The following is an 18,302-nucleotide window of genomic DNA, read 5'->3' on the forward strand; positions in this document are numbered from 1 at the left end:
CCTGATAGCGTTCACTATAATTGTTTGGAGGGTGTATGAATTCTCTGTGGTTTTAACATTTAACATAACCAATGATATATAAATTTACTGGTAAAAAAAGTACAAATAAAGATTTGATATTCAGTTTCTTTCGAATGGCTATTTGTAGATCAACATGAAAATGATAGTTTTGAAAAAACAGGTAACATTTGTAACCAGAATCGAGAGTTATTCTCATGGAGGGCCCGTTTTCCAAAATTGTGGTCTTCTTCTAATTCTCTGATCTGTGGATCCAGCTAAAACTGAACTGAACTACAGAAAACTCGACAAAGTTTTGATAGTAACATTCTAATAGGAACTGATCCAAGTGTTGTTACTAGCATTTTAGTGTGTTGTATAGAGCCTATGTTTATTGTCTAATTGTTTTTAGCAAATCCAAATTTATTAAAAACAAGCTATTTTCGTTTTTACTCTTGAAGCCTTTAGAAGTGTCTAGAACTCTAGTTTGTGAGTTCTAGTCGTATTTAGAAGGTTAATATTATAATATAGATAGATTAGGAAAGTGTTTCTTAGTGTTTTAGTAGGTTTCTAAAATGATTTGATAGAATTTTCTATATAAAAAGCTTCGTGAACAAAAATTGTAATCAATTCTTCAATATTATCAATAAATTTATGTTTCAATTTATCTCTTTACTGTTCCATTGAATTTTTATTATCGCTTCCGCTACGTGAATCAAGAATTTGGCTTCAAGCTGCCAGAGGCTACTCTCAGAAAGTCTGAAAGTGTCTTGACGATAACATATTGCCATTCAGGTGTCTGGGCTTCAAGTCTTTGACTTGGTTAGGAAATAGGAATGTTCCCAATCTCGTACAGGATAGTACAACAGTATATCCCGCTAAACCTAAGTTCATCTTCTGAATGGGCAGCCCACAAATGATGTAAATGAGTCCCTGCAGCTCTTGTCAACGATATATTTAAGTTGTAGCCGTACTTTTAAATTTATCTAAAAACAGCATGCAGACATCCCAATTCCCAACAGTTGCTAACTTCAGAACAATCAAAATTCAAATAGACGTCGTGTTAAATAAAATGGGACGGGATATTATACACTATTTTTGAAAAATACATGAGCTGCCCTTCATGATGCATAGTTTGTGGCATCATTTTTTTTTCTGATCGGTACAATCAGTGGCGTATTAGTGAATTCAAAATGCAAATTCCTTGCACACGATTCACCTTGGAAGAGTTGGACGCACTGTTTCTTCATGGTGAATGCTACCTGCCAAAAATGCTGAGCACAAGTGCATGAAGCTGCCATGCTGTCACTGTCATCCAACCATTTCTAAATCTGTGGTTCCACCCTCTTGAACTTGAGATGCACTGATAGATGCTACCAGATCATCGATTTTAAGAGGAGAATGCCTGGCAGTATACTGGAAGAGAACCTGGTTGCACAAAATCATTTGGTTGATTATTTGGATATAAACAATTACCTACTAATTTATTGAAGTAAGAAAATAACATAAATACATACATGTATTCTTCACTACTTTTAAAATGAAAAAAACTTATATTTTGAAAATTTATGTGTTATGTGACTTCTCCGAGCATATAATTTCTCGTTTTAGATGTTCTCTAATTGCAATCTATATAACAAATTAGGGTGGTGCTGGACATCCAACACCACCCCCTAACCTTTGGATTTAGCTTATGACATGGCGAATCGTAGGGCTTATAAGGTGTGGGTCGTTTAATAGTGTGGAACAAGAGTGTTGCATTATTATTGAAGTCAACAAATGTGGCTGAACTTTTAGTGGGCTTCGGTTGGGCTTTTTTGTCGGGCTTCTAATGGGCTTCGATTGGAGTTTTTAGTTTAGGGCCCGGTGGGGGTTTTTAGTGTTATGCGGCCGCGGGCACCGACGCCAAGCACGGGCACCGGCGCACATATCATATCCGTCGACGCAGATGCCTCGGATGTGTTGCATGGGTACGCCTATTATTCCCGTGCCCGTGTAGTGTCGTCATCGACAATCGCATTACCACGATTACTGGTCGCATTTGAATCTATTTTCAGTTTCAAAGAAAAAAAAAAAATTAAGAAAGAAGGAAGAAAGAGAGAAATAGAATAGACTAACCTGAATTCCTGAGTGGTGGTGGATTGATGTGGACAAACCATCTTCTTCTATGGCCGGCGGCTACAACCCAGATCTAAGATCTAGGGTTTGTTTGTTAACTTTGTTTTAATAAGGGATGTGGGCTTGGGCTATTTTGTTACTTTTTTCCATAGATACTTAGATAAGATTAATTGGGCTTTTAATAAGCAATGTGGACTTGGGCTTTTTTAGAATGGTTATATTCAAGATCTAAAATTAACAAAAATTGTTTTAAATGGCTAATGGGCTTTATCAAAATCTATATATATTTTTTCTATTTAAAATAATTTATATTTTAATAAAATATAATATTAAATTAAAATATTAGTCGTGTCCCCGTATCTTGATTTTTAGACCTCGCCGTGTCCAAACCGCCGTACCCATGTCTAAACCCGACACTCGTACCCGTACCCATGCAACCAAAAGACATGCGCATTGGGGGCTCAAGGCGCCATGCATTATCCGGATCCGGATCGGATCTTGGCTGATAGGCAAGGCTCGTATCATGCCGTATGCGGATCTTGGCGTCGGCCCGCCGCGCAGATATCTGTGCCATACGGCACGGGCAAATACTAGTAAAGAACAAAAGAAGACAAACCAGAAAAAAAGAAGGTTGTATAGTTGTAATGCTTTTAGATCTTCTATTTCTCTAATTGCATGCGTGTTGTGGTTGTGTTTGTTGTGATGTGTATCCACTTCCTAACTTACCCCTCTACCCACTGGCTCCTGTGTAACACGTTGAATTACAACAATAAGTTACTCAGTTACGAAAAGGGTGAGTAAACCTCCCAGTGCATTACTTGCTTTTATTACTCTCAAAGAAAGATGAGAATTGGATGTGCGTTGACAGAAGGGCCAGTAATAACTTAATTGTTAAATACACGTTCCATATCCCATGTTGAAAGCTTTACTTGGTTTTTCACATAGCTAAGGTCCTCTCCAGACTAGATTTGCACAGTTATCCTGAAATGAGAGTAAGACTAGACGACTAGTGGAAAACCACCTGTAAACAAAGAATGGTCTCTTATCGTACTTGGAAGGCTTTGTGATTGTATATTCGACAATGTCCTTATATACATTACGCAGTATGTCTGAGACAGAGCACTTCCAATATATCCAGACAGGTTTGGGTGTCCTTCACAAAGCAAATTGCATTTGCAATTCGAGAAGTGCTCCTCTACAGTGCCAACAGTAAATTCCTTGGGTTATATTGACCGCAAAAAGGGGTTTAGACTAACGGGTCCAACATTCAAGCTATCACTGACTTGCCCACCCCAAAGTGTTTCTCGAATTACAGACAATTTAGCCAGGATAAAGATTATCGTGCCCCACTTGATTCCACTGATAGAAAGAAAGGACATTTCTATTGGTCCTTGGACCCATTAGGCGGAGCAGTGGAGAATGTATTGCAACTTATTATAACTAAATTCCAGTATATGCATTACAATACTTAAATGATTTGTGATGCATGTATGCCAGGTCCTGATGCCTCTACCAGCCAGAATGGGTGCCCAAATGCCTTTTATAGCGAAAACATTTCTGGACCTTAGCTAACGTATTCCACTTATGATGTGGAACTACACTGGCGTCAGTATCTCATCCAAAAGATATGGCAACCTCTTACCATGATGATCACCATCACCTTAACATTCAAAGCGAAGAAATATGGCAAACCATGCATACTGAAACTCATCTACGCGTTACAGTGTCAAGATGCATGCAGATGATCAATTATCCACAATATATTTACTTCAAACCTAATCATCAACCTTCACCATATAAATGAAGTTGTAGCTTTTAGTACTACCTACTGGTCAAGCCTTGGCCGGTTGGACACAAGGTCTTGAGATGGATTCCCACTCTTAAACAGAATAGGGGTTTAGGATTTTCTGAATAACGTTGTAACTATTAAAAGAAGAAGAGTATCAAGTTCCTTCTTTAAGTTATTTCTCCTTGTCCTCTCCTCATTAGATAGTACATCTTCCTATTCCTTGAGCTCAACTTTTGCCACCTCTTCTAACTTCAAGCCTATTCTTGTAACAACCCTTCCAAAAGTCTCCTTGTTCCACACCTTCAATTTGTCTCTACGGCTACTCAATTTCTTCCAAAGAACAAACTCTGCTTTTCCATTGAAGTTAAATAAAACCTCAGCCTTGAACCACATCATCTCAAACTTAAAAGGTCTAGCACCTCCTTCCTGTGCTTCACAATCCAAAAGAATCGGGCAATGATCTGAGATAGGCCTAGGAATCATATGCAAAGATTCTTTGGAAACATCCCCTCCCATTCCGATGCCCCCAACACTATCAATCCAACTCATAGATGGATTCTCAGTTCATCTTGACCAAGCAAACATGCCCCCACACGTAGGACTATCAACAAGGCAATACATATATATAAACAACGTGAACTCCCTCAGTCCCTCATACATATATCATCCTCTGCTTGACCTTTTCTTCCCCAAGCTACTCAAGTAGCATTAAAGTCACCTCCGATACATCATGCATCCCCACACCATCTTACATTCTTACATCTTCCATCTCCATCCAAAAATCCTCCTTTAGTGTATAATGCACCGGCTGACAAACAATAGTAAGCAAAGACCATTGTTGATCCTTGTTAAATTGTCAATTTCTCCATAAGCTCGAACTTATGTGAAAGGTCAATTCTATTAATATATTAGAGTAGGCTCAAGGACACTCATATATGTCAACACTCTCCCTCAGCAAGACATGCTGGAAATACACAAGTAGAAAGACTGGATATCTTCACCTGGCCGGCAGGAGTGGAAATGCACAGGTAGAAGGATTGGACATCTTCACCTGGCAGGAGTTGAACCCGAGACCTCTCAGAAACCAGAGGCTCTGATACCATGTTAAATTGTCAATTTCTCCATAAGCTCGAACTTATGTGAAGGGTCAATTATATTAATATATTAGAGTTTCATATATGTCAACACTCCCCTTTAGCGGAATACGCTGGAAATACACAGGTAGAAAGACTGAACATCTTCACCTGGTAGGAATTGAACCTGAGACCTCTCAAAAACGAGTGGCTCTGAATCTCTGATGCCATGTTAAATTGTCAATTTCTCCATAAGCTCGAACTTATGTGAAAGGTCAATTCTATTAATATATTAGAGTAGGCTCGGGGACACTCATATATGTCAACAATCCTCACCCCACTTACATCGGCTAGACAAAGAAAATGCACCCGTCAACACCTCCCCTACTTCCATCACCTCCTTATCCCAACACGGGTTAATGTCATCGGAACTCCCCAATAAGGTACATAGGTGAACCCACATTTCAACTTCCCCAAAGTTGCATTGCCCTCCACATATCCATTTCCTCCCACCTCAATTCCTAGATTATAAGAAAATTGACCCCCCATTTCCTTCTCATCCTCCTAATCCATCTTCTTTTTCCTTCCCCCAACCCCATTAACATTCCATGATTAATTGTTGGTTTCATTGAGAACAATTGAGTTTTCAGCTTTCTTCCTCTACCTCCTCCCCCCAACACTCAAAGCCAACCGAATCTCCAAACTCCAAGTCCAAAGAAGCAGAAACAATCGATTTCAGTAGCTCCTCCCTCTCTCTATCCTCCAACCTATTATGAGATTAATGATTCTTCCTTGGTTTTGTCTCCCCCCCCCCCCTTCCTCAAACTGCAACAGTAATACTCTCAATTCTCTCGTATCTTATTCTGTCAAATTACTACTCCACACTTGCCTAACACCTTCTCACCCCCACCACTTCCAATAGCCAAAACAGAACCACAATGGTGGTAGAAAGAGCCCCACCCAACTCACTTTTTGTCTCCCACACCCAGGTCATTTTATCCTCCCTGACCACTCACCTTTTTCTCCCTCACCAGAGTCATTTCTTCCTCCCTCACCAATCTCACTTTACGGTGCCAAGATTTAAGTCCTCGGGATATGTTATGACAGCAAAAGGGGTTCAGACAGACAAATAATACGTTCAAGCTATTGTCAACTTATCCACGGATTCCACGCTTAACTGTTTCTCATATCATAGACAATTAATTCAGAGTTTAACTAGCATTGTGCCCCACTTGATTCCTTTAACAAATAAACGGACCTTCTCTTGGTCCTTGGATGTGTTAGGTGGAGGATGCATTGCAAGTTTGCAACTTATTAAAACTAACGAGCAAGCCTCCTGTATAAGCATTACAATACTTCAATTATTTAAGGGAGCCTGTGATTCATGTAATCAGCTCCTTGAGTTGCCATCAGTCAAAATGAATGCCCGAATGCCTCTCTGTTTTGACCAAATATGATCAAAACACTAAATAGTGACGAAAGAGATGACAAACGTAGAAAAATAGTGAAAAAGCAATGGTGATTGAGAGAATGATGAAACTGTACCTTTACGTACCCAAATTATCGATAGGACCAAGTCTACAATTCTTTATGAAAAATAGTTTGGTATTTATATATGTAAAATAGAGACTTCTTGTAGCTCAAGTAATTATAATTGAATATAACTCTTAATTGATAATTATCTCTTTGATAAGAAATGAATCTAGACATAAATTAATGTACGTAAGTGGCAAGCCATATGGCTAAGGTTCAGCACTAAACACATGAGTTAGTGGGTCTGTACATTGATCCATGATATTGCAAATTGGGCTTTAGCCCTGTTGAATAAACGAATAAAGTGCAGACCCCTACTACTAATGGACGTTTGCCACGTAGGTAGGGGTCGAAACACCGCCCCCTCTTTGGCATGCGAACGAAGTTCATATGGCAAAAAAAAGGAACAATCAATGAAAAAATGGAATAAAAAAAGAATGAGTGGAATGTATAACAAAGCGTTGTGTGAATGCAAACAATATGAAAATGGGATGTCTAGAAAAATGCATGAATTATTGTGTATTAAATAATTTCAAACTAATTTATATAAGGATGCAATGTAGTTAATTGAGAGACGGTAAAGTGAGAATTAAAATAGGTGGCACAAAAAATCGAAAAAGAAAACTAATTTTTAACCAGGATTTTCCTACCTTAGCATTAATAGAAGTATACAAAAAGATGGAATCTACCCGAGAAAGTGGTTGGGTGTAGTGGCAGACCCACTAGTTGGTGAGCAGAGTGAACGAGGTTCAAGTCTCCAGATTGACAAATTGTGTTTTGAATTTCAAAGAATTGCAAAACTGGGTTTCTAGGTCAATCCAATATATTTAAACCGTCCGGATTCGCTGGGTTTAACAGAGAACCCCCCGAGCCGGGTTGGCTGGGTTCACATTATATGCACATTATGACAAAACAAGAACGAGACGTTATTTGACTATTTTAAAGATTCGATTTCCTTTTCAAACAAAATTGTGCACATGATGGAATCGAATACCAAATAAAAGTAGGAAGCCAAAGTAAAATTTGGATTGGAAAAGGCATACAAACATGCAGTCTCCCACTTTAAATTGGTCTGGATATTAGAATCATATAAGGAATGGGATAATGAACCAACTTAAGATCGGTAAAAAGGGAGAGAATATATTAAGAGATGGAACGTGATGGTAACTAATAACAAGCAAAAGTATACTCAATCAAAAAATAGTAAATAGTGAAGGAATAGCAGGAAGTTTCGCAAAATTAATCGAGAATAGTGAGAATCCATATGGGGCATTATGACGATCTTAGATTTTGTGAGATGGAAAGAAGGTGATAGATATAGCAAAGACACAAGGCCGCAGCGATGGTCACTTAAGAAAATACATAAAATATTAGTACTCAAGAGATTTGAGATGGACGAGGTGCATGAATTTGAAACGAAAGTCGAAAAAGATGAAGTTGTAATGGCTTACTCACAATTAAGTTGCGCGAGTGCAATTCCGTTGATCAAGGAAATTGCACAATTATTGGAGTGGTGGCAAATTGCACCGAGACAACTGCCAATTCCGTTCTGGTTAATTTTTACGAGAGCGGACCGTTTACAAGATGAATTTAACAGAAGGTTCGGGGCTCAAAAGTTCTTCGTGTTGATTCATCCGAAAGCCGTATTTACTAAAGGATATATAAAATTTGAAGTTGAATTTAAAAATCCAAACAGAAGATTTAAAGAGTTCCCAAAAATATAGACCGGATGGGATAGATTTTTGTATCGCTTGCGAGGGAATTGGAATCCAACAGAGTTCAAAGTGCCGAACAATTTTCGAGGTAAGAAGAAAAATTATTATTGAAAATTATACTAAGAGTAAATTGTTGACTAATAATAGTTATTTTGTGTCTAACAGAAAACGCGATTATATTACCAGAAATTGAATTGGACAAGGAAGTGGAGAATAATCTTCGTTTTTTCTTTGATGAATGCTCTGACAAAAGATTGTTAGATCTGAGTTACTTTGATGATATTGTTGATTTCAGAAACTATGAGGATATTAAACTGTGGCCTGATGGGTCAAGGGAGACAGAGTGATACGAAGAATAGGAGTAAGAAACTCAAAAGTTCATTATTTGGCAGCGATAGCGATAGCGATAGTGAAAGAGAAGATGGAACGGATTTAACAAAACGAGCATTAGTGTTGAGCTTGCCATGCAAAAATAGCGAATTGGATTACAAAATAAAAACTTGCACAAGAAAAAGGGCGAAAGACCAAGAAATACAAACGACGCGACAAGTTATGATGCCGCAAGGGACAAGACTACAATGTTCAAAACAGCCAACCCGAAATAGAAGACGTTATCAACACAAGGAAGAAAAGGTATGTATCCTAAAAAAACATATATATGTTAGTTTCTCCTCATGCTCCTCATCTGTGGGTGTCGTTCTATCTCACACATTAGCTACTAATATATTGTAAGTGCAACCACATAGGCGAGTGTGTGTGTTTTATTGGGGGTAGAAAGCGTGGGGAAATATAGTATATGCGAAGTGGCTAAAACCGAAACATTGGTGGGGTTTGAACCGGAGGTTTTTGGGAAAACACAGCACAGTGTCCGCTGGACTGTTTCGGTTTTTAGCCACTTCACATATACTATATTTCCCCACGCTTACTACCCTTTTTTTTTATGATACATACCTTTTCTTCCTTGTGTTGAGAACGTCTTCTATTTCGGGTTGGTTGTTTTGAACATTGTAGTCTTGTCCCTCACGGCATCATAACTTGTCGCGTCGTTTGTATCTCTTGGTCTTTGTTCGCCCTTTTTCTTGTGCAAGTTTTTCTTTTGTAATCCAATTCGCTATTTTTGCATGGCAAGCACAACACTAATGCTCGTTTTGTTGAATCCGTTCCATCTTCTCTTTCACTATCGCTATCGCTGCCAAATAATGAGCTTTTGAGTTTCTTACTTCTATTCTCCGTATCACTATGTGTCTCCCTTGACCCATCAGGCCACAGTTCAATATCCCCATAGTTTCTGAAATCAACAATATCATCAAGTAACTCAGATCTAACAATCTTTCGTCAGAACATTCATAAAAAAAAAACGAAGATTACTCTCCACTTCCTTGTCCAATTCAATTTCTGGTAATATAATCGCGTTTTCTGTTAGACACAAAATAACTAATATTAGTCAACAATTTACTCTTAGTACAATTTTCAATAATAATTTTTCTTCTTACCTTGAAAATTGTTCGGCACTTTGAACTCTGTTGGACTCCAATTCCCTCGCAACCGATACAAAAATCTATCCCATCCGGTATATATTTTCAATAACCCTTTAAATCTTCTGTTTGGATTCTTAAATTCAACTTCAAATTTTACATATCCTTTAACAAATACGGCTTTCGGATGTATCAATGCGAAGAATTCTTAAGCCCCGAACCTTCTGTTAAATCCATCTTGTAAACGGTCCGCTCTCGTAAAAATTAACCAGAACGGAATTGATAGTTGTCCAGATGCAATTTGCCACCACTCCTAATTGCGCAATTTCTTTGATCAACGGAATTGCACTCACGCAACTTAATTGTGAGTAAGTCATTACAACTTCATCTTCTTCGACTTTCATTTCAAATTCATGCACTTCGTCCATCTCAAATCTCTCGAGTACTAATAATTTATGTATTACCTTAAGTGACCATCACCGCGGCCTCGTGTCTTCGCTATATCTATCACCTTCTTTCCACCTCACAAAATCTAAGATCGTCATAATGCCCCAGATGGATTCTCACTATTCTCGATTAATTTTGCAATCTATTCCTTCACTATTTACTGTTTTTTTATTGAGTATACTTTTGCTCGTTATTAGTTACCATCTCTTAATATATTCTCTCCCTTTTTACCGATCTTAAGTTGGTTCATTATCCCATTCCTTATATTATTCTAATATCCAGACCAATTTAAGGTGGGAGACTACTTGTTTGTATGCCTTTTCCAATCCAAATTTAACTTTGGCTTCCTACTTTTCTTTGGTATTCGATTTCATCACGTGCATAGTATTGTTTGAAAAGGAAATCGAATCTTTGAAATAGTCAAATAACGTCTCGTTCCTGTTTTGTCAAATGTGCATATAATACGAACCCAGCAAACCCGGCTCAGGCGGTTCTCTGTTAAACCCAGTGAATCCGGACGATTTAAACATACTGGACCGACCTAGAAACCTAGTTTTGCAATTCTTTGAAATTCAAAACACAATTTGTCAGTCTGGAGACTTGAACCTCGTTCACTTCGCTCACCAACTCGTGGGTCTGCCACTACAACCAACCACTTTCTTGAGTAGATTCCATCTTTTTGCATACTTCTATTAATGCTAAGGTAGGAAAATTCTGGTTAAAAATTAATTTTCTTTTTCGATTTTTTGTGCTACCTATTTTAATTCTCGCTTCACCGTCTCTCAATTAACTACATTGCATCCTCATATAAATTAGTTTGAAATTATTTAATACACAATAATTCACGCATTTTTCTAGACATCCCATTTTCATATCGTTTGCATTCACACGACACTTTGTTATACATTCCACTCATTTTTTTCTTATTCCATTTTTTTATTGATTGTTCTTCTCTTTTTTGTCATATGAACTTTGTTCGCATGCCAAAAAAAGGGCGGTGTTTCGACCCCCACCTACGTGGTAAACGTCCATTAGCAAGGGTCTCCACTTTATTCATTTATTCAACAGGGCTAAGGCCCAATTTGCAATATCATGGATCAATGTACAAACCCACTAACTCATGTGTTTAGGGCTAAACCTTAGCCACATGGCTTGCCACTTACGTACATTAATTTATGTCTAGATTCGTTTCTTATCAAAGGGATAATTATCAATTGAGAGTTATATTCAATTACAATTACTTGAGCTACAAGAAGTCTCTATTCTACACATAAATACCAAACTATTTTTCATGAAGAACTACGTTCTTGAGACTTGATTCCATCGATAATTTGGATGCGTAGGCAACCGAAAGGTACAGTTTCATCATTCTCTCGATCATCATCGCTTTTTCACTATTTTTCTACGATCTTCATCTCTTTCATCACCAATTAGTGTTCTGATCATATTTGGTCGAAACACTCTCATAGTCAAAACATTTATGGGCCCAAGCTGAAATATTCCGCTTATGATGTGGAACTACAATGGCGTCAGTATCTCATCCAAAAGATATTCATGACCTCTAACCAAGATGATTGCCATCACCTTAACATTCAGAACGAGGAAATATGGCGAACCATGCACAAACAGAAACTCATCTACTCATTACGGTGACAAGGTGCATGCAGATGATTAATTATAGTTTTTCCCCTTATTTCAACCTTCACTGTCTGAATGATGTTGTAGCTATTAGGACTACCTTCTGGACAAGCCTTGGAAGGTTGGACACCAGGTCTTGAGATGGATTCCCACCTCAAATGGAAAATGAATTTTAAGAATTTAGGATTTTTTTAATAATGTTGTAACTATTATAGGAGGAAAAAAAAGACTTCCTTGCCAAGTCATAGAAGGTTGACATGGACATGAATGTTGTTGTGTTGTACACACGTAGCAGTACAAAGTGGATGAGGCAGGAGAATGGAGGTAGGATGAAGTTGAGGAGCTGTGGACAGGTGGTGCTCTAAGAGTTGAGGATCAGGGAAATTCAGAACCGTACACACCCTGCTCACACATAGCCTATCGCAGTACAAAGTGGGATGAGGCAGGAGAATGGCAGTAGGATGCAGTTAAAGAGCTGTGGACAGGTGGTGCTCTAAGAGTTGAGGATCAGGGAAATCCAGAACTGTATGCACCCTGCTATGGTAAAAACATAATTCCCAGATATTGAACCCCACCTTACTTTAGTTAAAGGTGGTAGGAAACATAATTACCATATATTGAAATGTAAGGATGAAAAGTACCAGTGGTGGACAGGGAGTAGAAGAAGAGGTGGGGTAGGGAGAGGTAGCGGGGTTCAGGGTTGTTGGTGTATATGTAATCTGGTTATGTGTGTTATTTTGGGTCTACGGGGGCTATTGGGTTTAAGACTTTAGTTTCTTGCTTATCCTTAAGGCTACTAATCTTTTTAGTTATATCAATAAATACATTTTCTCTAAATTATAATAAACCCACCACACTGCAAAGAGAAACTGGGTACATCTCCAACACACAAACATATACAGGTATGGACGTACAAAACAATCACTAAAGAGCTTTGGTTGATTAGCATGCAGATATTCCTGAACAATAAAGTATCTTCCTTGAGCCAGTTAATATTATCGTTTACCATTTACGAAAAGCAGTTTACTAGAGGGAACAAGATATATAAAGTATAAACCAACATACCTTGGAGGTATTATCAGAAAAAGCACGTCCACGATTGACTTTTCCAAGATAATGTAAATCAGCCATCTCAACGTTTCCATCCAAGAATCGCATACCCCCTTCACCAATTGCAAATCGCAATAGACTTCCCGAGAGCAGATCAAACTGTACAAACAAAGAATTGTAAATTCAAAGATATAACAAAGTGAAAAAGAAAATATATAATTCAATTGTTTGAAGAGTATCTGTTGTGATTAATTTAACAAATACAAAGTTGAAGGAGTTCTGTCATTGAGGGATGAGTAGCTCCCGCTCTATAGTAAACACATCACCTACTTGCCACTTAATCATCCGGTAAGATCAATCAATAAGCCACCTTATTGACCACCCACTGGATGTAATTCCTATATCATGTCGAGAATCGTTATGCCCATATCATAACCTATATGGGCCTAACCTATATCATTGAACATTGGGCTCACTTGCAGTCTGTTAACGAACTCTTCAAAACTTAGCTATGCCCATTCAATGGCTGGATACACATAATTCATGTATGTATTCTTGATAATGCAAAAATCACCAAATCACCAAATCACCACATTCAAACTATGAAGAACATATTTACATTACTTTGGCATTGTTTGGTATAATTGGTACTCAGGTACTGTAACCTGATATTAACATAAAAGTGTGGACATAAAGAGGTTTAAGATTAACAAAGAACAGATACAAAGCCATTTAGTTGCAAGCACATATTGGCACAAAAATCCTTACTTTTTGAAAAAGTTCTTTCTCCAAGCAACCAAAAACAACTGGTGGGTCGTCAGATGTAGTCAATTTCCCATCATCTTGAAGCTCTAAAACCACCTAACCATAAGGAGAAAAATGTTGGACAATATGGTGAACAACAAAAAAATATATAAATATATTGAAAGGAACAAGAAGAGGCATTTCCCTGTTGCTTTCCTCTTAACAAAACCAACAAGCCAATAAGTCACAGGTTTCATAGTAGACGCGCTTACGGAATTTCCAAGATTTAAAGCAAGGAATTTTGACTGTACAGGACTAAGCATATTTTTCTAACTAGTTCAGCCTTGGTGTCCTTTCAGAAAGCGAAGAAGTTAGTATTAGTGCTATCTTCATGGTTTAGCACCGATACCTTCATCATTGTCTATTGCATGTCAAAATTAATCCTCTACCAAGAAGGCTCTTAGATGCCTTGTGTTCAAGAAGAAAACATATAGGGTCAATATCCTAAACAGCTAAACATAAAGTTCTAACAGACGTTGCAACAACTTTAAAGCTCTGTTGCATGGGTACGCCCTAATTTCCTCTGTATCGCGTACCCGTGTCATCCGGACACGGATACGGACACCCGGACACAAGCAAAACAGTACCCTAATTCTCAGATCTCGCCATGTCCAAATCGTCGTACCCGTGTCCAAACCAGACACTCCGTCCCGTACCCATGCAACACAGCTTTAAAGCCAACTAACACCTGAAGATGAAGATTAAGATGATATTCGTTTGACGACTAATGGTGCTCACAACTTCACAAGAATTAAAACATTCCTATGCAGGAAGTTATTTGAAAATTTGGTTTCTTTTTCAATTTTCTGATCAAAAGACTTTTCCAGACAGTCTTGGATAACAGAGCAATCTAAATTTCAAAGCGTGTTTGTGGAAGCTCTTAGTATCTCTCCTATTACTCACCAACATCTGAAATATGCCACATTTAAGGTTGGTCATTATGAAAGGTTTTATGGAACTGTTCAAGTTTGTTTGCATCTCAACAATTTTTAAAGAAATATTTTTCGGTCGTGTTAGTGATCTAGATCGCATGACCTTATTTTGGGCACTACTGGTAATACAAGGTTTGCACCAAGAACAGTGCACGGTATCAGACTCATCACATCTACAATGGTAAAGTAACTGCGGTTCTTAGGAATCAGCAATTCATCAGATGCCTCTATATCAGCCACTCCACAGTCGCCCCCCCCCCCCCCACACCGGATCGGTAAAGGTACAAATCATTTTAGAATACTCTAGTACTGTAGAAAGCAGTAAGATGAAATATCACACAGAACAATTCCGTAAACACTTTGAGCAGCCAAGAAATGCCAAAACAGAATCAACGCATTGCTAATCAATGAGTCCTATATAAACACAAAATACCCAAAAAGTGTATCTTGCCAGTCCTCCCATACTTTTGACCTAAGTCACAATGACACGGATACGTGCGTCGGTGTCCAAACACGGATACAGAGTGTCCAACACGGCGATCTATATGAAGTAGGACATGGGTACGCAGATAATTAAAAAGGAAACTACTACCATTCTCTAGTTACACAACTAATTTTTGGGCTCAAGAACTTACAAAGTGCCTCCTCACAAATAAATAAGTATGAAAGTGGCATATTATGAAGTTCTAACTATGTTAATAGATTATTTTCTTAGTCTTTAAGGGTATAGATGAAACCCAAGTTTGAAATCGTATGCACAATGTCGCAATGTATCCGACACAGACTTTTTAAAAATATGAAGTATCTATGTTACTTGGCTTTTGACCAAAGGAATATGAATTCTTTTATCAAGCAATAACCTCCTCCGCCAACATCGCTCTTCTTTCAAGGTCCTTCTGCTTCTATCCAGACAAAACCTCCATAAATTCACAAAAGGAATATTATTCCACAACCAGCATCATTCACGCAATACACTCTCAAGATCCAGGACAGTAATAACTCCTTCACCAAGTGGGAGCAATCCAGGTCACCCCTGACTGTCAAGCATAGTAATACCAAACCTCTCAACAATACGCCATTGAGTTAGAGTGTGACTAACTGACAGCCCATCTGACATACAAAATTGGGAAAAACTAATCATAGTTTTCCTCCTGGTAGAATCAATATACCATTCTAACAACAATGGAAGTAATGCTAGCTAGGTAACCAAGCAAAAAGAAGAAAAAAAATGTTAACTAAGTATTTACATACCTGTTGCTGAGCTGGAACTTGTCCTTTACTATCCGTATCAAGAACGTATTGACTACAGCTCTCATCTTTCCAAACTAGTGCCAGTGGTGTATTTCCTGTTTGATAATGTGCATGCCTGACCAGGCCAGAAGATAAACATCGAATCATAGAAACACAGATTATAAAAGTAAGCATGACTAAAGATATTCAACAGTCCAACATTGCTCAACCATTTCAAAAAATTACTCAAGTTAGCCGGTCAACCACCAGATAGACGTGAACAAAGTTAATGCCTATTATCTATCTGATGGGACCTGGTAAGGTACACTATGCTTCTTATAAAAAATAAAGAACAAACCAAAAACTTAGCAATGAGATCTTGAAATGGAACATCAGGAAAAAACATAACTCAACTTACTTGTTGTAAAACAATAGACCATCTTTAACATAAGGTACATTGCCCGCATACGCTGTATGCAAACCCGTAAGATCACAGCTGTAGATTGGGACAACACTAAATCTGTATCTATGATACAAAGAAGGAGTGTCACAAGCTCCAGTTTCTGCAAGCTTGGAGCTCAACCAAAAGAATCTGAACTCAGCAGTGCAGTCATATAATGAGTATCCCCTCCAGCAAACCATGTCAATCACATAGTATGTTTGATCCAGCTGCAATGTACCACCATCCCATCAATAATCAGCTATAATATATTAATTTCGTAAAACAGGAGTAATCGGGTTGTCTAATATTACCTCATGAAATATACAATCGAGGAGACAAAAAGAATGAGACGGGCCTGAAACGTCCTTCGTCCTGGCTCCATTTGGTAAAGCGGATGGGAAATGATGCAATACATAACCATTTCTAAGCCTACTGACTGTTGTCCCGTCTGAAGAAACCACAAAACATCGTTTCCCCGAAGGTCTTGCAAAAACATACCTATAAAACACGAATACATTGTCATATTCATTGCCAACCAATGTTTTTTTTTTTCCAATATCTCTAATTTTTGTTGTTTATGTCTACGACTGTGCATTATATAAAAAATTAATTTCATACCAATCATGATAATGTAAATAAAACAAAAAAAAAAAAGAGATACTAACCAGTCTTGGTTCAAGCGAGGGGGAATATCAATCATCCACTCTGGTAACGTAAGCTGTCGAGAAAACCATTCACGTGCTTCAGCTCCTTTAAGTTTCGAAGCCCGGGCCACATCGAAATCTCTGGGTTCGGGTTCGGGTTCGGGTTCGGGTTGGAGAGAGAGAATAGAAGAACGGGCTTGGTGTTGCGAGTCACGACGGCTTTGTTGCTGGCGAAGCAACGCTAGTTCTCTGCGTTTCTGTTGGTCTGATATGGCTGCACGCTTGAATGGTCGGCGGACTTGGTGTGGTGCCATTTTGAGTTGTGCTCCTCTTTTTATAACGTTGCTGATTTTCCAAGTTCAAACTTCAATTTCAATACTAGTATGGGCCGAACGAAGTAGAAAGGAAAAGTGGGAAAATGAAGAAGAAGATGAGGAAAGAAAATATATGGAAAGAAGGAGAGGGATTACCTGAGAACTGGTTGAGGATTTTGTCTTTCCAAAAAGAGTCCAATTACTCGTGGACTCCATAAGTCCATATTGACTTTGGCACCCAAAAAAACAATTATTACAAGTGTCATTAGTCCAAAAAGTCAAAAAAAAAAAAAAAAAAAAAAAATTATTACAACTGTGTCATTGGCCCCAAAAAGTTGAATTCAAAAACTCCAAACTTAAACGAACCAACTAGATCGTTTATTGTGCAAACCCAACGATATGGTCACACCGTTTGGACTAAGTCTCCAACGATATGGCCACATCGTTTGGATTAAGTCCAAATGACTTGGTCACACCGTTTGGGACTTAGTCCAAACGATGTGCCCACACCGGTCAAGAGGCAAAAAAACAAAACTTTATATTTTTTTCAAAGTTTAAATCCTAAACGGTGTGGTCATATCGTTGGGGACTTAGTCCAAACGGTGTGGCCATATCGTTGGAGACTTAGTCTAAATAGTGTGGCCACACCGTTTGGGATTTGAACTTTGAAAAAATATAAAATTCTGTTTCTTGGCCTCTTGACCAGTGTGGGCACATCGTTTGGACTAAGTCTCAAACAGTGTGGCCACACCGGTCAAGAGGCCAAGAAACTGAATTTTATAATTTTTCAAAGTTCAAATCCCAAATGGTGTTTGGGACTTAGTCCAAACGATGTGGCCACACCGGTCAAGAAGCCAAGAAATAGAATTTTATATTTTTTCAAAGTTCAAATCCCAAATGGTGTTTGGGACTTAGTCCAAACGATGTGGCCATATCATTGGAGACTTAGTCCAAACGATGTGGTCATATCGTTGGGTTTGCACAATGAATGACCTAGCCGGGTCGTTTAAGCTTGGGGTTTTCGAATTCAACTTTTTGAGATCAATGGCACACTTGTAATAATTGTTTTTTTTTGGACTTTTTGGGACCAATGACACACTT

At 38.2% G+C, this 18,302-nt stretch overlaps 1 protein-coding gene across 1 annotated transcript; it reads right to left on the reverse strand.

The window, feature by feature from the left end:
* Positions 1–1,023: 1,023 nt before the first annotated feature.
* Positions 1,024–17,476, reverse strand: LOC147496855 (snurportin-1 protein). Its single transcript, XM_086559701.1, has 8 exons — positions 17,358–17,476; positions 16,909–17,232; positions 16,555–16,741; positions 16,220–16,470; positions 15,823–15,937; positions 13,604–13,696; positions 12,851–12,994; positions 1,024–1,425 (listed from the first exon to the last, which is right to left on the reverse strand). The coding sequence occupies exons 1-8, from the start codon at positions 17,465–17,467 to the stop codon at positions 1,309–1,311; spliced, it is 1,341 nt and encodes a 446-aa protein (XP_086415827.1). The 5' UTR covers positions 17,468–17,476; the 3' UTR covers positions 1,024–1,308.
* Between the last annotated feature and the right edge of the window lie 826 nt (positions 17,477–18,302).

The sequence above is a fragment of the Coptis chinensis genome, chromosome 5, assembly GCF_015680905.1.
Source record: "Coptis chinensis isolate HL-2020 chromosome 5, ASM1568090v1, whole genome shotgun sequence".
Taxonomy (NCBI): domain Eukaryota; kingdom Viridiplantae; phylum Streptophyta; class Magnoliopsida; order Ranunculales; family Ranunculaceae; genus Coptis; species Coptis chinensis.